The sequence below is a fragment of the Lytechinus variegatus genome, chromosome 4, assembly GCF_018143015.1.
Source record: "Lytechinus variegatus isolate NC3 chromosome 4, Lvar_3.0, whole genome shotgun sequence".
Lineage (NCBI taxonomy): Eukaryota > Metazoa > Echinodermata > Echinoidea > Temnopleuroida > Toxopneustidae > Lytechinus > Lytechinus variegatus.
Genome location: NC_054743.1, coordinates 26,119,301 through 26,147,247, shown reverse-complemented (window position 1 = coordinate 26,147,247; position 27,947 = coordinate 26,119,301). Strand labels below are relative to the sequence as shown.

At 38.1% G+C, this 27,947-nt stretch overlaps 1 protein-coding gene across 1 annotated transcript; it reads right to left on the bottom strand.

Annotated features, from left to right (window-relative positions):
• Positions 1-6,010: 6,010 nt before the first annotated feature.
• On the bottom strand, positions 6,011-22,480 carry LOC121413700 (4-galactosyl-N-acetylglucosaminide 3-alpha-L-fucosyltransferase 9-like). The gene is made up of 3 exons (XM_041606625.1): positions 22,311-22,480; positions 22,102-22,150; positions 6,011-8,324 (listed from the first exon to the last, which is right to left on the bottom strand). The coding sequence occupies exon 3, from the start codon at positions 8,300-8,302 to the stop codon at positions 6,983-6,985; it is 1,320 nt and encodes a 439-aa protein (XP_041462559.1). The 5' UTR covers positions 8,303-8,324; positions 22,102-22,150; positions 22,311-22,480; the 3' UTR covers positions 6,011-6,982.
• Between the last annotated feature and the right edge of the window lie 5,467 nt (positions 22,481-27,947).

The window sequence follows — 27,947 nt, the reverse complement described above, 5'->3', positions numbered from 1 at the left end:
CCCCCATACCTTTGGGGAGAGAGATTTCCGCCCATGGAACTTTTTGTAATCCTGAACAGGATGCACTTGTTAATGAACATTTTTAACTATTAAAGTGATTGGTTAACATTGGTTTGACTTTTAAAAAATCTGAGCTAGAAGGTCACACTTGTCACCTGTGTCAGTGATGTGTTACAAAAATGAAGCCCAGAAAAAATTGCTTTCGAAAATAATTATTTAGTGCTTCAAAAATTGAAATATAAAGTGACCGGAAACACATTCCTAATTTCATCCCATACACTTACGTGTACTGTTTAGGCGTCTATAAGACACCTATTTACAAAATCAGGGTTTGCCTTGTAGTTTTAGCTTTTCATTCTCAATAATGGTTGTTTTCATGGTTTATTAGTTCTAATACATGCACTTGTACACATTTTTCACCTTGGTTTGACATTTTTTTTAATCGGCTGCTCACAAAGTTAAACAATACCTTTAATGCGCACGGGAAACGTGAGTCGAAATTTGTTATAGACTAATATAAAAAGGGAATTTTAAGCAGTTTTTAGAATGAATATAATAGTATACATAAATGTGAGCACACAGAGCTATGAGTTTTGACAATTAGACCTGAAAAGGAATTGTTCCATTGGTTGACAGAACCTAGCTGCTACACCAAATAAATTGGCCGCGTCGTTTAAGTAAAAATGTTCAACCCACTGCAAGAGAGAATTTCATATAAGTATACTCAGACAATGCGGATTATACTCACTTTCGCATTTTTTACAGACGGTTCCAAAATAGTTGAGTCACAAATAGCCGGTTTCCGGTGTATCATTACACTCTAACCATTAGAAAATATAGAACCTAAAGTGGAGCGTTGTGGCCCAGTGGATAAGTATCCGGACTTTGAAACAGAGGGTCGTGGGTTCGAATCCCAGCAATAATTTCCTTCGACAAGAAATGTATCCACATAGTGCTGCACTCGACCCAGGTGAGGTGAATATGGGTATCCGGTAGGATTATTCCGTCGATGCTTTAGCGCCTATTAATATTGCGGCTTAGCTACAGCCGGGGTAACAATATGATACCAAATATAATGTGACACCAGTTGATTATATGCACATAGTAAATACGCTATATAAATGGACATATTATTATCATTATTATTGTAAGCTTAAACACCAATGATGATATAATATTCCGCTTTGGACTCTTGGATTTTTTGGTGCATTGTAGTTTTCACCGTGATCTCAGGGCCCGCACAACGTTTTCAAAGTGGGGGGGGGGGGGGGGAGGGGGCTGACCATGCAAAAAATCACAATCATAAAATATGGTCATTTCTATTTACGTTTTTGTATATGGCTTTGGAAAATGTAGGGGGCTGAAGCCACCCTCCCCCGGCTTTATTATGTGAAATGAGGTTTATTCAAATTTTTTTCTACCAAGAACTAAAACAATTGGATTGACAACTGATTAAGTGCATTAGTTAATTAGAATGTTACCCGCACTTCCCACTTTTTTCTTATTTTAACATGAAATAATAACTATTTCATACATGTTCTTGTAAAATGTCTACCTTGTAAATTGCAGCAATTTACATTAAATCAGCATGGTATATCCGTTTTTGTTTCATTATTGGAGAAATATTTTAAAAGAAATATAATTTCATCCAATAAAACACAAAAAGTGAAGATATGACTTTATTAACTTTTCCATTGCATGAATAAATAAAAAGAGTTTTTTTACCAAAATAATGAAAAACTTTGAAATTTCACTAGATTGTTATTTTTTGAATGACAGGAAAAAAATATATAAGACTTGATAATGTTTCTATCATGTTATCTTTTAAAATTACAGTTTGAGATAAATAATGTCATGAACATCAAAAGCGTACAAGTGAATACTGGCTGTCAATGGTTGTAGAACAAAAAACATTGTTCTAAGTTTAGTTGATGTGAATAAAAAGAGAAGAAAAATCATCCAACATAAAAACTGAAATTTTCATTATCTTCGGAAGTAAAAGGAAAAAAAATAGTTATAACATTTCAAGACTTTGCTTAAATTTGCAAATAAGTCATTTGCACATCTTGGTTGGTATGCAAATGAGGGAACAGCTGACATCACCAATCACTGTTTGAATATTTGATATTTTTTTAGGTGCAGTATGAACATTTTTAACTTTCCCCTCAGTGAAATTAATGTGAAACAAAATTCTGCTCCTTCGTGATTATGAATAATGGCAATTTAGTGTTTAAATAAAGTTGGTCCTTATTTTTTAGATTCTGTAAAAAATGAAATATTATATAATTCATACAATAAAACAAACAAACAAAACGAACGGTGAGTGAGCGATATCATCAACTCTCTAAGTTACATGTCACTGAGTTGCACATGTAACTGTGGTGCGAAAAATAAGCGAAATTCTAAAATATCATAGCATCATTTTTTTTACGTCCGATAGTGATGAGTTTTCAACATTATAATTATGCTTATTTGTTTTTCTTTATTGATTAAACTCGATTTTTTTTATAAGACTGACCTTAAAAATAATACTTAGCGAGTTACATGAGATGCATCGACCAAGAGAGGGCGGTAAAGACCAACCCATGGCTTTACTTTGTCCTCTGCCTGAATTAGACAGACATCCGGTATATAGAGGGGCGGCGCCAGGGAATCGAGTAGGAAGGTAGGGGGCAAGACAATTACCTGAAGTTGACTTCTCCCCCCCCATTAAAAATTTTGAACAAAAAGAGAGTAAAGCATCTCATTTTCATACTCTTATTTTTTCTTCCCCATTTTCATTTCAGCTTCTTTCATTTTCAATTGTTCCTTTTTTGTATTAATATAAAGATGGCTCACAGCATTTCAGCGCGGGCGAAACAAAAGTGCGCCAAAAGTCATTTTGGGCAATTTTCGATTTTTGTCATGCCCAGCTGAAAGACAACACTTTGAAGAATTTTTCAGCAAAGTATTTCATTCCGGAATTCGCATTAAGGTTGCTAATTACCTACCTCAAATCGTAAAATGTGACATTTTGCCAAATGTCGCGTATATGACAACCTCGTTGAAAAACAGACCATTTTACTTGAGGTTTTTCATCAGTTAGGTATCTGAAATGGCTTCCATATAATCCTGATATATTCTTATTTTTTCGTGTGAGAGGGTTCAAAATAAATAAAACACACCTTTGAGGAGGTTTATATCATGATTATTCCTCGAAATAGGCTGAAAATCCATGTTTTTTGCATTTACCTTAGAAATGTGTAGATTTCCGTTAATCTCCGTCTAAATTCTATAAGCATCATTTTTCCCAATTTCTAAGCTTTAAGTTCATACCAAATTTCGCTGCCCGTTTTTGCCCGCTGTCATGTTAGAGCCGATTTTACTTGACACAACACCCCCCAAAACCTGTTAAAAACAGCCATTTTTATACCGGGCAGTCATCTTAGCGCAGCGTATTGGTGTACATTGCCGTTCGCTTTTGCACGGCGCATTCTTCTTCCATTCCATGAAAATGACATGAATTCCAGGCATAATGTCAACAAAATAAAGGTTGCTAACGCAAATAAGGGCTATACCCACAAATTTTCCAGAGATAAAACTTACTTGTAGAATAATTTCAGCCTCAAACCCTCCTCATAGTAATACATTCGTGATTATATACTACTCGTTTTACACAAGTCAACACAGCTTGATAAAACACGATTTTCTTTGATCTACAGACAATCTTGTGGAGGTGAAGTTGATCACCTCTAAGCCAGAAAGGAGGGGATGTAATGGAATCAACAGGGGATTTTTACAAGGGTACAACACAACTTAATAACGACGTCACTGATTTTTCCTTATCGAAAAAACGAGGGATTGAGAGGCCCTGTAAAGTTACAAATCGTAGACCTGTCAAGTCCACCCCAGAAAAATGTTGATTTGAATAAATAGAGAAAAATTAACCTAGCATGACGCTGAAAATTTCATCAAAAACATTTGTAAAATGAGAAAGTTATGAAATTTTCAGGTTTCGCTTATTTTTCACAAAACAGTGATATGCACAACTCAGTGACATGCAAATGAGACGGATTGTGATGTCCCTCACTCACTATTTCTTTTGTTTTTAATTGTTTGAATTATACAATATTTAATTTTTTTACAGATTTGACAATGAGGACCAACTTGAAGTATTAAACAATGCTAATTCCAGATGTTTAGGAAGAAATTAATCATTGTTTCACTTGACAATGAGGATAAAATTAGAATATTTCATATTACATATAATAAAATACAAAAGAAATAGTGAGTGCATGACGTCGTCAGTCTCCTCATTTGCATACCCGCCAGGATGTGAATAGGACTTTTATGTGAAATTGAGCGAAACTCTTTTTATTTAAACCTACTACTGGTTGGAGGTGGACTTGTCCTGTAATATTTTTTTTTCTCTCTTTTTTTTGAATATTTCTTAAAGGTCAAGTCAACCTCAGAAATAAGTTGATTTGAATCTAGAGAAAAATCAGACAAGTACAATGCTGAAAATTTCATCAAAATCGGATGTAAAATAAAAAAGTTGTCATTTCAAAGTTTCGCTTATTTTTAACAAGATAGTTATATGAACGAGCCAGTTACATCCAAATGAGAGAGTCGGTGATGTCACTCACTCACTATTTTTTTTTTGATTGTTTGAATTATACAATATTTCAATCTTTACGAATTTGATGATTAGGACATAATGCCTGAAGCATAAAATGTTAAAATAATGGAATTCCACGCGTCCAGGGAGGAATGAAACTTCATTTCACATGACAATGACGAGAAAATATTTCATATTTCAGATATTAAAATACAAAAGAAATAGTGAGTGATGTCATCAGTTCTTCATTTGTTTACCTAGCGAGATGTGTATATAAATGTTTTGTGAAATGAAGCGAAACTTTAAAATGCCATAACTTTCTTATTTTACTTCCGATTTTGATGAAATTTTCAGTGTTATGCTTGTTGAATTTTTCTCCTTTTATTCAAATCAAGTTTTTGTTGGGGTGGACTTGTCCTTTTTTTAAGTAACGATGCATACACGATGGCTTCCCTGCCCCCCCCCTGTAACGCCGCACTTTGACACTTGATAGCAGAATATGCGTTCATATTAATTTCACATTACATTTTAAAGAATAAAGGTTCCACAACTCCCAGATCAGGTCCATTAAATCAACAAATCCGTGGGGTAGTAACTTCCTACAAGAGCTGTTTCAAGTACGTCACTCACGACTTTGAGAAACATGAGTCCATCCGGGTTGGGGACTAAAATTTTGGTTAATCGGCTCTGGTTTGAGCTTCATTCATGACTAAAAATATAAAGCGGTTATCAGAGGAATCGTCACGTTTCGTCAGAAAATCCGACATTTAACACTGGGTACTTCATACACAATTTTGGTGCCTTAAAGCCCCCATCACACTTATTCCGAATCAAGCAGAATTGCCCGGAATGAAAGCACTATTGTTTGATCACCATTTGGTCATTCAAATCTACTTCGAACACCGTTCGAAATTACCCCTCGAATGTTTTGAACATGACCAAAACCTTCGGGACGGCCAAAGAAAATGACAAAAATGTTCCGAATGCACTCATCATGCTCATAATGCAGTCAGAATATTTAGAATGCGCCGAGAATGTCCAAGAATGTAGCACGAATTATCAATCTGACTCCATTGCGGTTCATTTTGACTAGTGTATGATGATTCACCTGGTCAATTTACTGAATTTCAACTCCAGTTTGGTGAATAAATAAGTTCCTCTAAAAAATGTCGAGATTTTTTGAATATTTGTTTCGTTCCAGCATCTGCTTGATTCCTGCTGATTCCGAATAAGTGCATGTGATGTGGGCTTTACGAACGACTTACATAAATACGAAGGGTGTGCAAAAGTGATTTTTACAAAACAATTTTAATCCTTCATAAAATAATGTCCAAAGTAAATTATCACACACTATAAGTGGTTAACCGAAACCCATGTCGACATGGCTTTTTCATATTTTGATTTTTCTTTCAATTTTCTTTCAATGGGGCATAATCGTTTTGCATGGTGGAAAAATATAAACCAACAAACACCCGGGTATACTGTCTTATCATAATTGGTTTTGATACACGATCAATTGCCACTTTGTAAACACATTTCGACACCAATGTATAATGTTTTCGCTACACGATCATTTCATCATCAAGAAAACATGTCGACATATCTGGTTGATGCATGATTATTTTCTCCTTCGAAATCACATGTCGACACACATATAAATATTCAAAATTATATCTGGTTGATAGACGATCATTTGATCCTTCGTGAAGTCATGTCGACATCAATGCATATTGTAAGATCTGGCTGTTCATAAACTGTTATCTCGCCACCAAAAAAAAACACGTCGACATATCTAGTTGATACACAATTATTTGCTCTCTCATAAACACATGTTGACACCAACGTTTAATGTCATATTTGGTTGATAGACGATCGTTTGATCCTTCGTAATCACATGTCGACATCTGTGTATATTGTCATACCTGGTTTCAATACACGATCATTTTACCATCAAGAACACATGTCGACACAATGTAGAGATGTATAGATATTCCTAAATCTGGCTGATGTACGATCATTACCCCTATCGCAAAAAAATGTCCACACCTATTCAAATAGCCATTACAAAAATATAAATATAATGATGGAAGTCAAATAGGAAGGTTTTGTGAAAATCAAGACCACGAAATTAAGAACACGAAGTTATTTCTTTTTCCAAAAAGAACATTCTGAGATTAAGACATAGATCCCATGGAACACTTTTAACTTCATCAATTTCAAGCGTTGACATAAATACATTTTTAAACAAATCACATATCAGAATATTCATATAGCTTGACAACGATATCTTCATGGGAAAGATATTCCAAGCACATAAATACCAGATTTCATATAAATTCATCGAGTGTATATATATATATCCACATGTCCTGAAAGACTACATTGCTATTGTCTCTGCATCTTAATTGGAAATTCTGGAATGCTTTGGCGACATGAATTTGTCCACCACTCTGTTAAGTCGGGAAGGGCAGGCGTCTGGATACCCTCCCTTTCTGCCTTCTCGTCAGCTAACAGTCTCCTGACGACTTGACACATATTCTTAGGCTCAAAGAGCCACTGTTCTCTACTGACGACTACAGACCCATATTTTTTCCATTCAAAGAATTTGTTGTACAGATGGTCATTCTTGTCCAAGAGATTTATATAGTCGGCCAGGTCCTGGATCGTTTCAAAGTCCTCCACATGGATGAATGAATTCGGTGGAGCTACCGCCTTGTAGTCTGCGCGGCTTGGTCCAAACACAATGGGGACCAAATCTAGATTGTAAGCATGGTTCCAGAATTTTTCGCTCATGTAGTCCCGACAGGCGCAGTTCTCAAGGGCGAGGTAGAACTTGAACTGCCGAAGGAAATCGTTACAAGAGGACAAATAGTCATTTCCGTTTACCTGTTGATACCTTGAGGGACAGGCACCTGCTTCACCACACTTTCCGTACATTCCGACATCCACAAGTTTGGAGAGTTCTCTGACGAACCCTGTCCTGTTCCAGTGGAGAAATGGGCTGTTCCCACAGTTGGAAGCCAACCAGGCCACCTTCCTTTTCCGACCATCTGCCCAATTTCGCGTATCGTTCAAAGCAATCGAGGGATTGACAGTATCGTAGTATCCATAGCTACCATAGAGATGTGACTCCCTGAAGCGGAAGGACATTAAATAGTCATATGATATGTTAATGTACTTTTGAGGCGGGATGATGTCCTTTCGTGTATTAATTGGACTTTCGTGAGAGAAAAAGATCCATTTTTGCCCTTTCGGTTTATGGCTTGTCAGTTCATCCCAATTCCACTGGGAAACGTGATAGAGCAAGACGGCGTGGCTGTCTTTCAAGGTTTGATAGCTCGTGTCAAAGACCAATTGAATACCACAGGGTATTCCCGGACACGGTTGTATCCCTTGTGGTCGGATATTATAAATATCTTGGCTCCATATTTGAACTTGTCTCCAACAACTGGAATTTTGAGGCTCCGTTTCGCCAAGATCGTGTCGAATTTCTTCATCCAAGGATGCACCGTTCTGTATGACACGAGAAAAGTATCTAAGAGGCATACGAGGGGTTGATGGTTCCACTGCTCTCTCTTTCATTTCTTTTCCCTCCTCATCCCTCATCCATGACTTCCTAGTCCAACCGTACGTCATCAGTAGAATGAACAACACACCAGTAACTACGATGATATATCTTCCCAGTTGTCGGCGACGACAGAACATCTTGAGGATTTCGATAACAACTCTAAGACATGGAAAGGATAAAAGAAAAAAAAATAAATGATATTTTTTGGGACTGGTCGAAAGTCAAACCCTGTCCGATTCAAAGGCAAGAGACCAAGCATGGATGCGAATACTGTACACACCCTTGATTATACAATATATGGAAAATAGTACGATAACCAGCGACATACCAATTTTCCTTCTTGCGAGACCGGTATTCCACCATATTTCTATTTGCTCCAATATGTGATCGGTGAGTATTGGATGAGGTCATTTGAATCTACCAAATTCGGGTTAGGTGAACGACGTCCAGTCTCTTTGTAGGCGAATTTGCCCTTCCCCAAATGAAAGGGTGCGTAAGTTTCCTCAATTTCCTCAATTTTCCTCCATTTCATCAATTAAAAAAAATGAATACAGTACCGGTCACCATTCTTTGAATCACTATTGCCTGTTTCGGCCGGAGAGCAATGGATTTGGTCCACTGATTCGGTTGTTCTCTGGCTGAAGCAGGTAGTGGTGAGTCTGGGAGTTGTGACTGGTAGTGTAAAGTTATCTTTGAACAATTTTGTATTAGTGATAATTCTGATTTTAAATGTTATTGAACTGACTCATTACTTGTATAGAACCCAAGTTACTATTTTATCTATTATAGTCAATCTTTTCCTTTATTGGACCAAGAATAAAAATATAATTATATATGATGAAATACAAAATATAAGTGGGAATATGACATCACCAGCTTACTCATTGCAAATTCATGACGGCATGCATTAAACTGTTTTATCGAAATAGTACACTGTTAAAAAACCCGTGATTTTACAGAAAATAAACAGAAGATTTTGTAGAAAGCAATAACAGAATCATTCTGTAAATTCATAAAACAAGAATTTTTCTGCAATTTAACAGAACAGGTCTGTTTAAAAAGGGGAAAAGGGTGTTTTATTCAAGGAAATTTGTAAGATTCCATACATCAAATACCAATTTCCTGTAAGATTACGCAATTCGGTAAGATTACAGGTGTTCTCGAGACTCTGCTGCAAGAACTTCTTTTATTTTTTCTAACAGTGTACAGAACTTAAAAACGTCCTAACCTTGTTATTACTTGCCTGATTTTGATGACAAAATTTGTTTACTCCTTTAAATATGTATTAAATCAAATGCGAGAGAGTGAAGCGAGCGAGGAAAGTTATATGCATTCTTTAAACTGTTTCACCGAAATAATGAAAAACTTAAAAATGTCATATCTTTGTTATTCCTAGTCCGATTTTGATGACAAAATCTGTTTGCTCCTTTATACAATGCGTATAAAAAAGGGACCGATTTGAAAAAGTCTATAAAAATAATTGTTTCAAAATATTTTGATGGTAATAGATGCTCTGAAATCTTATCTTTAAAATGCCATTTAAGCCGGCGTTCCACAGTTAAAGTGAAATCCATGTCATTTTCACCAATCTTTGCACATAGATACTTTAGAACCTGAATATTCGAAATATGCAAAAATTGCTTGATTTTTTGCTATAGAGCTTCAAAGTTCACCCAAATGGATGTTCTTAAGAATTGCGCATTCAAAAGAATTTGTTCATGTACTTGTTTTCAAACTATCGGCATTGTTTATTGGAGCAAATGTGCTTTTTAATCACAAAAAAATGTGCCTAATGCGTTGTATCTATGTGAAAAAAAAATAAAAAAACACTCTACGATTTATTCAAACTCGTTGTCATATTCGTGATATTTTGGCTGCACTGCAGAGTGAAGTATTTTGATACTGTAGAGATATTTTCAAAAATGGTCCATGGAATAATTCCATTTTTTGGGGTTCATAAAATAACGCATCAGATCTGCAATTAGAGTGCAGATGATGAGAAACATCAGCTCATACCCACAGCTAATTAATCTCCTGTTCATCCTTTGTGACGTCATCGCGCAGAGTGTAAAATATGCGCAGATCATAATGCACACAAACATAACTGTAGAACGTCCTTTAAAAAATAAATTTTGTTCATGCTTGAGCGAAACGAGACTTTTGGCGGGGTTCAAAAGGAGGCTTGCGCCAAAATGACAGAAATTAGAAATTTGATGACCAGACTATTTGCAAATCAGCAGACTTCCTTTTAACGCTTTCATGTGTATTTTCTGTGTATTGATAGAAGTTTCATTTTGTGATATACAGTATATCTATATGGTTCTTTAAATTTTGTCGCCTGTTTTGCTCAACAGCACTCCTTCTGTTACTATCTGAATGAATAGGCCTACGAGAGAGAAAGCACATCAAGCGATGATAATAAGCACCATTCGTATTGTTTCATTGTAAAAAAAATACACCATGAATAAGGTTTGCCACTTTTGCTTTTCCAACTACCGTATAACTTATTGAATAAGCGAGCACGGCGACCGAGGAAAAAAAACTAATCCACTTTTATTCAGCAACTTCAACATAGCGAAGCATACGCGCCCCGTAATCTTATTTGATATAATAGTGGCGCCACATATTGAAAATGAAAGACAACATATCGGGAGAGAGGCCATTTAATGAAATTAAAAAAAAGTTCATAAAGCTTTGTCTAAATCTTATTTTAACCAAGGGCTACATCACCGGCTGATCCATGGGAATGAGCAGGGGAGGGAAAAGAAGGTTATCTGAAAGAAACGTCTTGTTCTATTTTTCAACTGAGAGAAAAAAAATGACGTCATTATACCGTCATCCCCCTCTCTCCGAATCATTATCATGGATGCAGCCATCCCTTCCCAAACCCATAGAATCCCACCAAGCTATTGTTTAGAAGCTTACCTATATCCAGGTCAGATAGAAATTACACAAACCGTTCAAGGTTGAAATGATACTACGGCAATTAATAACATGTTGGGGAGAAAATGAATAGCGATATTTCTTTCTGATAGAACCATGGTAACAAGTAACCAACCATGCATATATAAATGTTACCGGTTAATTGACTCCGTTCAGCGCTCCCTCAGCAATTGCTTCATATATAAGCAAGGGGCTGGTCGATTGAGCAATGATGGGGGAGGCAATGTACAGACGCCGGTGTAGCGGCAGATTGGTCCCACCGATATGGTATCCGCAAGCACATATCGTTCTTACTCGGAACCATATCTGCCGGATTTGTATTGACGCCCCTGAGATTTTGTCGAGGCCCTGGCGGCTGCTTCCCGAGCGAAGCGAATTCGGCCTGGCGCTAGCCAGGGCCTCTTGACATCTGAGCTGAATCATATATTCATGAGGAACGTCTTCCTAATGAATATACATGAGTCGTGATATCAGCGGTCACCTATAGTAAACGAATGAAATGTCAATGCTGCTTCGTCCGGGGTTCGGAATATAGTAGTCCACTATTTTGCGGGGATTCATTTAATTGCGGGACACTACAGGGGATATAACCAACAAAATGCTACAAGTAGTGGTACTACTACTATTAATAGTACTGGCCGAAAAAGACCCATCACCGCCCCGAAAGTTCCCGTGAGATACTGGTCAGCCGCTGGTCAGACTCGAGTCAAGGGGAAGCAACTCTACTCCAGCATTCCCTCACTGCACCGCGGAGATAACATTTTTTCCATATCCTGTGGGAAGATTTACAAAAACATCTCATCCTTTCAGTACAGATTTAATTTCATCGATTTGCAAATCCTTAAATCGGTCAATATTCGGCATTTTAGAGGCATATTCAATGCTCTTTGACATTTCGTCGTCACTCTTCGCCAAGAATCCACGGGTCGCCATTCAAGATGAGCTCATAAATATTCAATATGACGTCATAGCAGCCCGCGCTCTCATTGGATGATTTTCCCCGACCAGTTTTTGGTCGGGATATTGGTAAAAACAATAAAATAACAAAAGAAAGTCGGTGAAATTCGGCACAGATGTCGAGAGGCCTGTCTCGCGGCGCTGTACCTCGCTATATTAGTCCGGGGGCTGGGAGAGTTTATTCAGCTGATCGGGTACAAAAGGTTTGATGGTCCCATCATGTTGGCATGAAGGTAGTCATCAAGGGAAAGTGTTGCTGCCGGGCCATATCCTGTACGGAAGGCCCCGATGGCCCCAAATAGGGGCCCCAAAAATTGGTTTATTCAGCTGAAAAGGTACATGGCTAATTCTTTTTGCAATGGACCGAGAATATATTGTGATTTCCCAAAATACCCATGCAAGCAACTTTATCGTGTACGGGGGCCCAGACAGTAGGCCCATAGGGCCCCCGACTAATGGGTTTATTCAGCTGAAAAGGTACATGGCTAATTGTTTTTGCAATGGACTGAGTATACATTGGGATTTCCCAAAACACCCATGCTAGCAACTTTATCCTGTACGGGGGCCCAGACAGTAGCCCCAAAGTGCCCATACATCCTGTATAGGCCTATGTCCCACGACTAATTTATCAAGCTCAAAATGTACATGGATAATACCTTGTGCTATGGATGCAGTATACATTGGGATTTTCAAAAATACCCATGCAGCAATTTTATTCTGTACGGGGGCCCAGACAGTAGGCCCAAAGGCCCCCCCCCCCGAAAATGGGTTTATTCAGCTGAAAAGGTACATACCTATTTTTTTTTTGCAATGGACCGAGTATACATTGGGATTTCCCAAAACACCCATGCCAGCAACTGTATCCTGTACGCAGGCCCAGACAGGAGGCCCGAAGGGCCCGCCGAAAATGGATTTACTCAGTTGAAAAGGTACATGGCTATTTTTGGCAATGGACCGAGTATATATTGGGATTTCGCAAAATACCCATGCAGGCAACTCTATCCTGTACGGGGCCCAGACAGTAGCCCCAAAGTGCCCATATCTCCTGTATAATATGTCCTACAACTAATTTATTAAAGGGGAATCCAGCCTTGGCCATAAAATGGTGTGTTGGGAAGAGGAAAAATAAATTAAACAAAATGGTGAAAGTTTGAAAGAAATTGGACAAGCAACAAGAAAGTTATTGCTGTTTTAAAATTGAGATCACTAATACTATGTAGATTTCAAATTGGCAACTAGGTAAGTAAATTATGACAAGGGGCAAGGACAACTTTCCCATAGGCCATGTACTTTATTATCAGAGATTTGTGGTTTTCTCCCAAGTACCCATTACCCTGGGGCTGTAATCTAAATATAACCCAGGTAGTATATTGTTTTATGTCCTCATGACAGAAAAATATAATTTGAAATAAAACTTTTGGGAAAAATGTTAATTTAGCCATAATATGCATTGGAGTACATGGAAGAGTAGTCCTTGCCTTACATCACTATGACATCCCATATGTGGCCAATTTGAAGTCTCCATGGGTATAGTGATTACCAATATTTACAACTTTTAAAAATTCTGAACTTTCTTGTTGTTTGTCCAATATTGTTCAAACTTTCAGCTATCAACTTGTCTGATTTTTCTTTTCCTCATAAAAACAAGTTTTTATTTGGGTTGGATTCCCCTTTAAGCTAAAAATGTTAATGGGTAATTCCTTTTGCAATGGAGGCAGTATACATTGGGATTTTAAAAAATACCCATGCCAGCAATTTTATCCTGTATAGGGGGCCAGACAGTAGGTCCGAAGGGCCCCCGAAAATGTGGTTATTCAGCTGAAAATGTACATGGCTATTTTTTTTTAAAATGGAATCTGCATACTTTAAGGCTCACAAAACTACCCATGCCAGCAATTTTACCCTGTACGGGGGCCCAGACAGTAGCCTCTAATTGCCCATATGCCCCACAACTAATTTATTCAGCTGAAAATGTACATGGATAATTCCTTTTGAAATGGAAGCAGTATACATTGGGATTTTCAAAATACCCATGCCAGCAACTTCATCCTGTATACAATGGTATAGGGGCCCGGACGGTAGGTCCAAAGGGCCCCCGAAAATAGGGTTCAGCTGAAAAAGTACATGGCTAATTCTTTTTAAAATGGAATCTGCATACTTTAAGGCTTACAAAAATACACATGCCAGCAACTTTACCCTGCCATGGGCAGCATTCTACCTGTGTGGGGTCCAAAACAGAATTCATGCAGGGCCCATTAGAATGGTGCCTTATCAATGTATATATATAAAAATATATATATATATATATATTTTTTTTTTTTTTGGGGGGGGTACAAAAACATGAAGGCCTCCATTGATAACAATGTAAGGGATGGGAGTGTTCAGGGATATCCATCCGAATTAGACAAAATAATTTGATAGGCCGATTACTGTACAAAAACAATATGGCCCCTGAAATTGTGGCTAATCTAGTTCCATGCCCTGAACCTCTTTTTATTGGGATTGCCTGACATTGTATAATGGCACAGCCGCATATTCTGATTTGCCTTCAACCACTTGTCAGTGCTTCCAGACTACATCATGGCTTCCACAACTCAGGTGAGAAATGTTAATTGTACTCATAATTTTATTCAAACCGATTTGACTAATTAAACTATCTGTTGAACATAATAATGATCAAGCATCATACATTAGTTATCAACAATAAGTTTTATTATAAAAAAATATTTTATGATCACAACTGCCCTCACTTGCCAGATACAATGTTCCGCCATGCGTGGACCAAGTGGGCCTGAAATGCCCCCCCCTCCTCCCCTCAAAAGAGGGGGGATAGAAAAGAGAGAAGGGAATGGGAAGGGGACTGAGGGAGAAGAAAAAAGGAGATCGGAAAGGATGAGAGGTGGAAAAGAGAGAAAATGGTGAAGGGTTGAGAATGAAAAGGAGGAAATAGAAAACGACAAGGGAACGGGGGAGGGGAGAGAAAAGGAGAGGAAGAGAGAAAATGAGAAGGGGCATATAGATGGGAGAGAGTGTGAAGGGGACAAAGAGAAAGAATGAGAAGGGAAGAGGGGAGAGAAAAGGAATGGGGAAGAGACAAAAAGGGAGAGAAAAGGAAAGGAGAGAGAGAGAAGGAAACTGGGAGAGACTAAAGAAAAGGGAGAGTGAACAAAATAGAGGAGAGAGGGAAGGGGAATGGAAGAGAAAGAGGAAATATAAAAACTAAGAGATACAGGAAGAACATAATAAAAGATAGAGAAAATGAGAAAAAGGATAATTGGATTAAGGACATTGATGGAGAAAACATGCAGGATATAGAAACGATCATAATGATAATATGGAAGAGAAATGAATAACAGTAAATGGAAGAAATGATTTTTTTAACAAAAGCCCTTGCCGTCTCTTAAAAAATTTAAAAAAATGAAAAGGGAAATATATGGGAAGATGTAGTTGGATCTTGGAAGCTGAAGCAGCCTCGTACCTTTGATGGCGACACAAAGGATTGTGAGGGACAAAAGAGGAAAATAACAAGAAAGGAGGAAGAAGTTTTTAAAAAATACATAGAAGTGGAAATGGAAAGAAAAGTAACCAAAAATATCACACCTTTCAGGTTAATAAATTTAAATACTATTCTACTATATTCGGGCCTTGAACTGTAATCAACAAAGTGATGGTAGTATTAGGCACACGGCAAACTACTCCCATATCAATTGCCCTTGTGATATTACAAACCACTTGAAAGTGGTATTTGGGGATACGCCATTCTGCGCGTTCGCTTCGCTCGCTATACTGCTACTGTCATTATTTCAGTTAAATTAAATGTGGGATTTCCGCCAGTTCCAATCATATATATTCGATATCCCCAAATGAAACTACATGTATAGGCCTATTTATTGCACACTGGGCCCCTTTCAGGCATATATTACTGGAAATAAGGACCAAGGTATACTGATTACACGACAAAATTAATTACCATGTACTAGTATATCCTGTTATCCCAGGGGAATTTGGGGTTGACTGCATGTCTGGGCCTTATACAGAATAAACTTGATGGCATTGGCATGATTGGTATCTTTTAAAAACCTTAGCTGAGTGCATACAAATTCCATCCAAAAAGATTATATCCATGTATCACTTCTGCCGAAAAAAAAATGGTTGTTAGACATCTGCTGCTATCTGGGCTCCATACAGGATAAATTTGCTGGAATTGACAATTATCCATGTATGTCTTGAGCCTAAAATAAACTTTTTGGGGAGGGGCACTATGGGGCTACTGTCTGGACCCCCGTACAGGGTAAAGTTGCTGGCATGGGTAGTTTTGTGAGCCTTAGAGTATGCAGATTCCATTTTAAAAAGAATTAGCCATGTACCTTTTCAGCTGAACAACCCCATTTTCGGGGGCCCTTCGGGCCTACTCTCTGGGCCCTGTAAAGGATAAAGTTGCTGGCATGAGTTTTTCTTTTCAAATCGCATTGTATACTGCTTCCATTTCAAAAGGAATTATCCGTGTTGATTTTCAGCTGAATAAATTAGTTGCTGGATATATGGGCACTTTGGGGCTACTGTCTGGGCCCCCGTACAGGATAAAGTTGCTGGCATGGGTATTTTGGGAAATCCCAATACACGGTCCATTGCAAAAAGAATTAGCCATGTACCTTTTCAGCTGAATAAACCCATTTTCGGGGGGCCCTTTGGGCCTACTGTCTGGGCCATCGTACAGGATAAAATTGCTGGCATGGGTATTTTTAAAAATCCCAATGTATACTGCCTCCATTGCAAAAGGAATTATCCATGTACATTTCTAGCTAAATAAATTAGTTACTGGATATATGGGCACTTTGGGGCTACTGTCTGGGCCCCCGTACAGGATAAGGTTGCTGACATGGGTATTTTGGGAAATCCCAATACACGGTCCATTGCAAAAATAATTAGCCATGTACCTTTTCAGCGGAATAAACCCATTTTCGGGGGGTCCTTTGGGCATACTGTCTGGGCCATCGTACAGGATAAAATTGCTGGCATGGTATATTTTAAAAATCCCAATGTATACTGCCTCCATTTCAAAAGGAATTATCCATATATATATACATTTTTAGCTTAATAAATTAGTTGTGGGACAAATACTGGATATATGGGCACTTTGGGGCTACTGTCTGGACCCCCGTACAGGGTAAAGTTGCTTGCATGGGTAGTTTTGTGAGCCTTAGAGTATGCAGATTCCATTTTAAAATGAATTAGCCATGTACCTTTTCAGCTGAACAACCCCATTTTCGGGGCCCTTCGGGCCTACTCTCTGGGCACTGTAAAGGATAAAGTTGCTGGCATGAGTTTTTCTTTTCAAATCGCATTGTATACTGCTTCCATGTCAAAAGGAATTATCCGTGTTGATTTTCAGCTGAATAAATTAGTTACTGGATATATGGGCACTTTGGGGCTACTGTCTGGGCCCCCGTACAGGGTAAAGCTGCTGGCATGGGTATTTTGGGAAATCCCAATACACGGTCCATTGCAAAAAGAATTAGCCATGTACATGTACCTTTTCAGCTGAATAAACCCATTTTCGGGGGGCCCTTTGGGCCTACTGTCTTGGCCATCGTACAGGATAAAATTGCTGGCATGGGTATTTTTAAAAATCCCAATGTATACTGCCTCCATTTCAAAAGGAATTATCCATATACATTTTTAGCTTTATAAATTAGTTGTGGGACATATACAGGATTTTTGGGGACTTTGGTGCTACTGTCTGGGCCCCCGTACAGGATATAGTTGCTGGCATGGGTATTTTGGGAAATCCCGATGTATACTCGGTCCATTGCAAAATAATTAGCCATGTACCTTTTCAGCTGAATAAACCCATTTTCGGGGGGGGGCCTTTGGGCCTACTGTCTGGGCCCCCGTATTTTAAAATCTCAGTGTATACTCGGTCCATTGCAAAAAAGAATTAACCATGTACCTTTTCAGCTGAATAAGCCAATTTTTTTTTTTGGGGGGGCCCTTTGGGCCTTCTGTCTGGGCCCTCGTACAGGATAAAGTTGCTGGCATTGGTATTTTTAAAAATCCCAATGTATACTCGGTCCATTGCAAAAAAGAATTAACCATGCACCTTTTCAGCTGAATAAGCCAATTTTTTTGGCCCCTATTTGGGGCCATCAGGGACTTCCGTACAGGATATGGCCCGGCAGCAACACTTATCCTTAATCACTGCCTTCATGCCAACATGATGGGACCTTTTGTACCCGATCAGCTGAATAAACTCTCCCAGCCCCCGGACTAGTCCCTTGCTTCGCCATGTTCGCTCGGAAAGCAGCCGACAGGGCCTCGACTAGAGGCACGGTTTGACGCGGTTTGTTGTTCGCAGATTTGGTAATCCTCGGCGTATTTGGTTGAGATTAGGTATAGACTACGTGCATTGTATAATTATTTGGTAAGACATGCTGCTCTGGCAATATCGGGGTTTTGGATTTATGCAGCCGCATTTTTGTCATTTTTATCCAGGGGCGGATCCGTGCAGTTTCTGAGAAGGGGAGCGATGGGAATTGATGAGTAAAGGTGAAACGTGTTGATGTTTCATGTATTTATATAGACCTGGCAATATGTGCATGTTGGCCTATACCTGTGAGCAATTTGTAAGATTCGTCCAAAAAGGAGCCGCAAAATAGAAATCTGCGATATAAGTCAACCCGAAGTTTCCTATCAGAAATGAGTGAATATAATTATGAATACATATATTCATAAATATAAAATGCCCCCCTGCCATACATCTGTCAAATATCGGCAACAAATACTAACGATGAAGAAATATCATAAAATATGAGATTAGATTGAAATATATATCATTTGCAATCCATAGAATACATAATTTAGCACTGGCACTTTGATGAGTACAAGAGGTTAGTAATGCCCTATTATCTTATGGAGAAGGTTATAAAAGAAATGTTCCTTTAAACAAGATACCAGTGGCGGATCTACGGGGCTGCGAAGTAAAAAAAAAGTAATAACCTATTGTAACATTTTTGGTGCCAACCTCTTTTTGTGTTTCAATTTATAGTGAAACCTTTTTTTTTTTTGCTTTTCAAATTTCTTGGGCAAATACCCTACTTTGAAATAGCTAGGTCGTCCCAGGGCCTGCATACGCACAATATCTTTTATTCAGTTAATTTCATATTTCTTTATTTGGCGTTCCTCCCTAAGTTACAGCTTGATTTATCCGGCCTTAAATCTAACATCAGTGCGAGCCCCTTTAATTAGTTTCAAGTCAGTATGGTTTCCCCAAGTTAAAGATCGAGTTCACAGATGATCACACGCCGAGCTAGTGTGCATATAGCCCGCAGAGGTCGATTTTTATTTTAAGTGCACACCATGTTACCAATATTGCATAATAATTATAGCATTTCCATTTATTTGAATGCAGGATAAAACAGCATTGACGATTGCTCACGGGTACATGAGCCGAAGCCGGGCATCGAACCCCGGATTTTCCATGTATAGCCAGGCGCCTTAGACTACTCGGCCAAGGCACCCCCCCCCCCCCCGTCGATAACAATAGCAATAACGATATCTGCCGAAGAGAAATTGGTACTGAATCCGCCGGAGTTGGAACATGATCCGCCGGCAGAAAGTGTTCCCAGAACCGTATCTGCCGATGGACATATCCACCGCTACACCGGCCCAGTTTGCTCGCTTGAATACCCGTCTTTGAAAGGAATGTTCTACCGGTTTCAGTTCTGATGCGCTTTCTGAATAAAAGAGGGATTTTCTCAATCTGAAATCAAGTTACATAACTTAACAAAAACACAGCACGGAAGCAACAAAAATACGAACAAAGGAAAGTCTATATCATGTACCTTGTACAAACAAATCTTGAACATACCTTGAATGCCACACTTCCATCTTCACCCGGGGGGGGGGGGCACTTACATCGACGAGTGGGTACCATGCGCGACCAAAAAACACGTAAAGAGGATGTCTTTTTCACGATGGGGCACGTTACGTACGTAACGTGATAAGGGTGTCAAAAACACAAAAATAATGAAAAAAAGGGTATCTATTTCGCTAGGAAAATTACGTGTTTAGGGTCGAAATTGCGGGGATGATAAAACAAAATTAAAATGTTTTATAAAGGATGTCCTTTTTGCCCCAACACTTCGTGTTTAGAGTCCGATTTGCGCTAGGTGTAGAAAGTGGGGTCGTACTAAACCGAATAAGGTAAAGCCGACGACCCCGTAACAATAAAACATTCCTGTACTTGTTTAGGGGTTCATTTCAGGCATTATAACCTCGTTCGTAGGATGAGTGATTTCAGGGAACATTTGCCAAGAGTATCGTTTTGTTACCAATACTTGTTAAGGGTAGGGTTTCACGCGTCAATACTTACTAAGGGGTGCATTTTCAGAATATGGAAATTACGTGTTTAGGGTGCTTTTCGAGACCCCATGGTCGCGCATGGTATCCACTCGTGAATGGAAGTGCCCCCCCCCGGGATCTTCACGGACTAGATTTGGGGGGCCTTGTAGCCCATTAATAACCCATGTGGACCTTGGGACGCCACATTCGAGTACGGTTTGGTCGGTACTGGGGAAGCAAATCTACTGCTGCAGCCTTACTGCTATTAACATAATTGAGTGATGATTAACTAAAATACTACTAAGTGATGATTTACTCCAGGCGCGGCTCCAGGATTTTTTCTGAAATGGGTGTATTTTGTGCCAAATATTTGACAAGCCAGAATACAGATAATGACGTTTTTATTGGTCATAAGAAAAATTGAATCAACTCCAAACATCTTTCAGTTATGGGCGGAAATCCCCGGGGGGACAGGAGGACGTGTCCCCCTACCCAAAATAGTAAGGGGACACAATATCAAATGTCACCCTATATTACTACTACTACTACTATACTACTACTACTATACTACTACTACTATTACTACTACTACTAATATTAGTACTGTCTTTGTGCCTATGCTCATGTAAGCAAGTAGGTCCATGATGTATGTCTCTATTAAAAGCTTTTTTTTTTAATAATTAATGCAAAATTCACCTACTCAGTTTTATTCTATGATTGCTTTTTGTTCGCAATCAATAATATGCCTTTGTAATTTACTTTTTATGTACATTTCAACCTGCCTTGAACCAGTATAGGTTCATGGACCTCGTTTCGCTTGTTACTCTTCATTGTTTCACTTTGTATACTTGTATTCTGCTTTTCTTTGAAATAAAGAAATGATTACAATCAATCTACTACACTGCTGCTACTACTGCGACTACTTCTACTACTTCAACTACACAGCAAAAACTGTGGACCACACATGTTATTTTACATCGGTGTTAAATTGACAATGTTAGTTCAACACCTATAGGTGTTATTACCACACCTTTAATTGGTTGTTACATTTACACTTTTTGGTTTTGTGTTCAATCTCTAGGGTGTAATTTTAACACTTTAGGGTGTGGCCTCTATTATCACCAGCTGGTGTCAGTTTTAACACCACAATTTTTTTACAGTGTACTACTATTTCTTCTACTACTACTACTACTACTACACAGCAAAAAGTGTGGTGTTAGGGGTGTACACAGAGGACAACACCAGTTATCTTACACCGGTGTTAAATTGGTGGTGTTAGTTTTACACCTATAGGTTTTATTACAACACCTTTACTACTAATACTACTACTACTACTACTACTACTACTACTACTACTACTGCTACTACTGCTACTACTACTACTACTGCTACTACTGCTACTACTACTACTACTACTACTACTGCTTCTACTACTACTACTACTGCTACTACTGTTAGTACTATTACCATTATTACGAGTAGAAATAGTATCAAATAGTTAGGAATGAAATATAAATAACCTCCAGAATGAGGAAGGTAAACGTCAATGATATAAAAATGTTATCTAAACATTATTTCGGAAAGCCTTCATAACAGTGATACATTTCAAAATGTTACGACAACGATGTGTGTGTTTTACAAATTATAAACAATAGAAATGAAATGGCTATTTAATACACAATAAACTGAAACTAACCTGAATTGGCCGAGAATGTAGCAAATACATACAGATGATTTGGGCGTCGCTGGTTGAAAAACAGAAAAAAAACGTTTTAAATTAAAAAAGGCATGAATTCTCAGGCTTCAGATCCAACCATGGTGTATATTCCAAACGGTGTATTTTATTGAAACCTTAAATGAATGAAGAATGGATCAAACATCTCTGAGTATACCCATCATTCTTACTTTCTCTCCACCACGGTTTGTCGAACCCGTTCGTGTTCAGGCCTTCAATTGTAAAGATGCGTTCATCCTTGTTGCCATTATGACTCTCTCCTTTGTCGATGTTCAATCTTTTTTCCTTTAGATTTATTCGTCCAGCGCTCAATGAAGCATAGTCGAGTCTGCCATTCGAATTGCATGGCGAACAGCGATGATACAGTACGTATCATAAAAAAGTTTACGCTTTGAAAAACGGGAATAAAAAAATATGCAACATGTGGGTATTTTTCACATAATGGGTTTGGGTCTCATCTATCCAATTAAAGTAGAAGTTTTGACAGAATGTTACACTTGAATGAGCACTGTCCATTTTTTGTAAAGCTCGCAGAAATCTGTTTGCGCGGAAATGCTCGTTTTCACGCTGTGTCAAAGGGAAAGGGCGAAATCAAACTTACCCTGCCAAACATTTCTCATACATTTCCCCTGCACTTTTAGTCAATTAAAATAACACGGATGCCACCCGAATTCAAATTTCAACACTTATTAAGCACAACCTTTACCCTTTTTGTGCCAGCTGGATCTGAGGACATATAGTCAGACAGCATATGTCATCTACTTCGACAATTTTAGCTAAGTCTGATTTGTCACTTATATGTGATTGGTGACATCACAAGGAACAACCTTCAACTTAGTGACATATTTCTATTGGTCATCATGACCATGTGAGGGGTCAAAATGGGGTCAATAGGGGTAATCTTTTTTCAAATTGCCACGATTGTGACGAGTTAGGCATCAAATTGTTTGTCTTGATATACTAAACAAGAAAATGTACACAATTACATATCTGTGACCTTCTGTTAAGAAGTTATGATCAGAAATGCCAAAAGGTTAACAAACTTTCGTTAAACGTTAAATGACAAATTGCACAGAAGATGTTAAGAAAGCAAATTTTTCGGGTTTTAAATCTATATTTTGCATGTGTGTCTTTTTTTTAATTTCGAGTTTGATAACTTCATCTTTATATAGGAGTCCTTATCGAGAAGATATAAATTTATAAGTTTATGCGTATGTTTATTGATCAAGAAAAATAAACAAGAGAACCAGTAAATCAATTCATTATCTTCACTGAAACGTTCTTTTCATTGTCATTTTGGCCACAACTTGGATAAAGCTACCCGCCTTCAACGTGTTCAATCTTCCACATGCTGCTCTGATGATGCGCTACTGCAAGTCATCCAGATCTGCAGGTGTGGTGCTGTACAGTTTTGACTTCAATCATATAGTTCTTCTTTTTTTGTCGACTGATTTAGCAATGCTCCATCGAGCTCAGAAGTGCATCAAGGGAAATGGACAACTTGTGGAAGATTGAAGGTGGGAAGTTTTGTTCAAGTTGTGGCCGAAATGACAATGAAAATGAAATTTTAAGTGAAGATGATAAATTGATTTACTGGTTCTCTTGTTTTTATTTTTCTTGATCAATAAACATACGCATGAACTTTACGCTCATTGTTGTGTGAATGCTTTGTCTCTGTTTCAGCAGGTACCACCTGACTTGGCGCAAATGGGTTTTGACACTCTTTTCAAACAATTGTTGCTGTGCACTGAACCATAACAACTACACTGAAACAAATTTTACCAAGTGACAGAGGAATATTTACTCTATCCTTACATGCTAGAATTTCTCTCTGAATCCCAAATTTTCTTGAAAAATACTTAATTTAAAAAGTGTAACATTTTTGTCTGACTCACACTGTATAGTGCTACAGTGCTCTCCACATAGCCTTTGTGTTAATCTTACTTGAGTGAGTCTATTGACAATTACAATGCCAATGTCCAGGCTGGCTCAACTTACCATAGCTGGACCTTACACCTAACAATGCCTGTGCATTCATACTCCAGGGAGGAACTCCTCTCTATTGGAACTAAATGTACTTCTACCAGAGTGCCTTTAAAGGAAACCAAAACCCAAGAAGAAAAGTAATCTTATTGGAAAGAGTAAAATGAGAGGAACAATTAAAAAAAATCATCAAAATCAGTTATGAAATAAGCAAGTTATGGGAGTTTGAAAACTCTTGTTGTACTTTCTATGGGCATCCTCAAATTGGCAAACGTGCTTCAAAATGGCTGATTTTGTGGACAACTCTCCATTTGTTTGTGCACAAATTTTTCAGATTTTCCTCATTATCTTTCAAATTGCATCTTGCCTCCTGAGCAAAACATGTCATGGGAAAATATAATCCACACTATATATGTCAAGGTCAGGAGTAGATAATATGAAATATGTAAAATAAAGGAGAAAATCTGAAAATATGTGTACAAAACAAATGGAAAGTTGTCCACAAAATCAGCCATTTTAAAGCACGTTTGCCAATTTGAGGATCCACATATTAAGTACAAGACTTTTTTAATCGTCCATAACTTGCTTATTTTATAATCGATTTTGATGAAACTTTTTTTTAAATTGTTCCTCTCATTTTACTCTTTCTTATAAGATTGCTTCTCTTCTTGGGTTTTGGTTTTCTTTAAATGTTTACCATACATTACGGGACTTTGGTATATGTAAAGTGCCACCAACTAAGAGAGGTCATCGTGCATTTGAGAAGCGACAACATCGGATTCCTGTCATTACCAACAAATTTCCGAAGAATTCTAGTAATAGTTCTTCGAACATTGACAGGTCAGTGTTGATTAATACTTCTATTATGCATCATAAAACTTATCGACCATCTGTTATGTTGTTCAATGTACGCTCTCTAAACAAGTTTAATGACTTTGAGGCCAGTATTATGACACGGTGCAAGAACATGCACATTATTGTTGTGACAGAGATTTTGTTCTCACCTGAGAATCCAGCTTCAGCATGTCAACTGACATCATACCAGCTATGTCATCGAGTTCGTCAAAACCGAGGAGGAGGTGTAGCACTTTACGTACACGAGGACCTCAATGCAAGGGAGGTTTTCAGTGATCTTGTTCCTGCTAACCTTGAAGTATTATGGGTTCATCTGAGGTGATCCAGCTTATAGTTCACCTCCCTCATGATATTTATGTATGTGTACTGTATTCCCCACCTCGATCTGAATATAAGGAGGATCTCACCGATCATCTCATGGCAATGGTTGACCACATCAAAGCCACGCCAGAAGAGGCATCCTTTTTCATCATGGGTGACTTGAACCACTTCTCTACAACTGAGGTTGAACAACATGCCTTGTTGTCCCAAGTTGTAAAGGGTGCTACCCGTGGGCCAGCTTTCAAGCAGAAAGCCGTTTCTTACAAGCCTCTACGAAACCAAGTTAAAAGAGCTATAAGATCATCTAAAGCAAATTTCTACAAAACCAAGGTTTCTAATTTGATGGACTCCGAGCCAGGGAAATGGCATCAGCAGATTCGCACCCTGAGTGGACTCCACAAACAAGAGGCACCCCTCTTTGCTGGTGATAGATTTCCACTAGATTTGGCCAATGACTTGAACTTATTATTATTATGTGCCCAATACCTAAGGGTCCTCGGGTCACCGACTTCGACCAACTTAGACCGATTTCAATAACACCTATCATTGCCCGACTGTTTGAGGTATTCCTAACAGGATGGATCATGGATGACATTTATCATACCGTCGATCACAAACAGTTTGGCAGTATGAAGGGAAGTTAATCACTACCTAATCAGCATGCTAGATACCATAGTCAAGGGCCTTGATCAGCAAGGACATATCGCCAATTTGTGTGCTATTGACTTTTGCAAGGCTTTTGACCATATCAACCATACAATTTTGATCTATCATTCCAAGAATCAACAGTAAATCTTCTCTCATAAATCCCATATTATTTTAATAACCTACAGGTTTCTTTACAGATTTTTCTTAGTGATACAACCATCAAAAAATGGTGGATAATTTTTATTTTAGGTTGTCCTTTTTTCTTCAATGAGACATATGTAATATGTATGTATAAAAATGTAAGAGAAAAGAATGTATATCAGATACTTTTACAACAAATTGAATTGATTTAGAAGTTACTTATGACATTGTTTACTGAACTTCATTTTTGTTCAGAATTGTCAAATGCAGGCGCGGATCCAGGAGGGGGCCGAGCCGGCCCCGGCCCCCATATTTTATTACAACCTGCAGAAAAAGTGTACTCTTTAACTTGATAGAAACTATGAAAAACAGAAAAAAAAATGAGAAAGAGGTATCATTCTCATTGTAAGATGGTTATTTTGTCATTTTGCTATTTTGTTTATTTCCTTTGACTTGTGTTTTCTTCAGGTGTTCTACATTTCTGTTCTGTCTAGACTTATGTTCATTTGCATTTCTTTTCAGCACTGCCCTTGCAGTCTGAACTTAGGTTATTTGAGTTTAATGATATTCAGTTGTCATTCATTCATTCTACTCTGAATGCCTTTCCCTGATTCTCTTTTGTCATCTTCATTCCTTCTCTATTTTCTCTTTATGTGTTCCACTCATTCCATCCCTCACCTGACTCCTTAGTTTCTACTTCCATTATTACACAATCACCAGACATCTTTGTCATCTCATCTCATTCCTTATTGGTTTATCTTATGAATTGGGTTCTTACATTTTAGTTCGATCCTTCCATTTTCTTTAGTTTGATTGGTTGTTATTTCTAATTTAAATATTTATGCTAATTATAGATTTGATTTAGCTGAGGCTAGGCAAAGCAGCCCAGATATTAAACAGTGCACTACGAGACTTCTTCGGTTACAGTTCTATTTATTTGCGTCTTAGTTTCACTATTTCCTCTTCAGTTTGATAATTGAGTTTGCATGCTGACTTAGAACTTTATTTTCTACCTCCTTACTTATAATTTCTCAAACTTACACCTTGATGTGTAATTTACAGCCTCGTCACGGCCGGCCTGACCCCGAAAGGAAACAAAAAAAGGTAAGAAGAATTGGAAAATAGACTTTCTATAAAAAAATTAGCTCGCACTTCGCGTTCGCATTGCCTGTGTAATGAATCCTATTCAAGAGGATTAAATGGCACTTATATACCCAGTTCTGAAATCAATTTGCACACAATATTTTAGCTCGCACATCAAGCTTTCATTATTTTGTTTAATTTACACAAATTGTATATATATCAAAATTTTAAGCTCGCGCTGCGCGCTCGCATTATTTGATTTGTGAGTCACTTATCCTCTGGAAATTCTTACCAAAATATGTCAGAAATGCTCCTTTACCTATGTCAGTATATCAAACAATTAAGCTCGTGCTTCGCGCTCGCATTTAATTGTTTGAGACACACAGCTTGTTCGTTATTTAAAGTATACACACGAAGAAAATTCACGAAAGTGATGATTATAGACAAATTATATATGGATGGAAAGGTATTGTCTTTTTATACACAAATATGTCACTAAAAAGTCTTATAGATGTCGTGGAAATGCAAGAAATGAAATTATTAGACACCCTTCTCAGCCCCCCAGACCGACAATCACGCAGCCGAAAACGGTCGAGAATAATGACGTCACACAATCGACGAGCTCATCATCTCTCTGTGCATCATGCACTGAATCACCTTACTGACCTGTTCAATATCTTTCGAATTTACTGTTTTCTTCATGTAATGTGATATTCAATTTCTGTTTTCGACAACTTCAGACCAAACGTGAATCAGAACTGTGTTCCTTTGCCCGT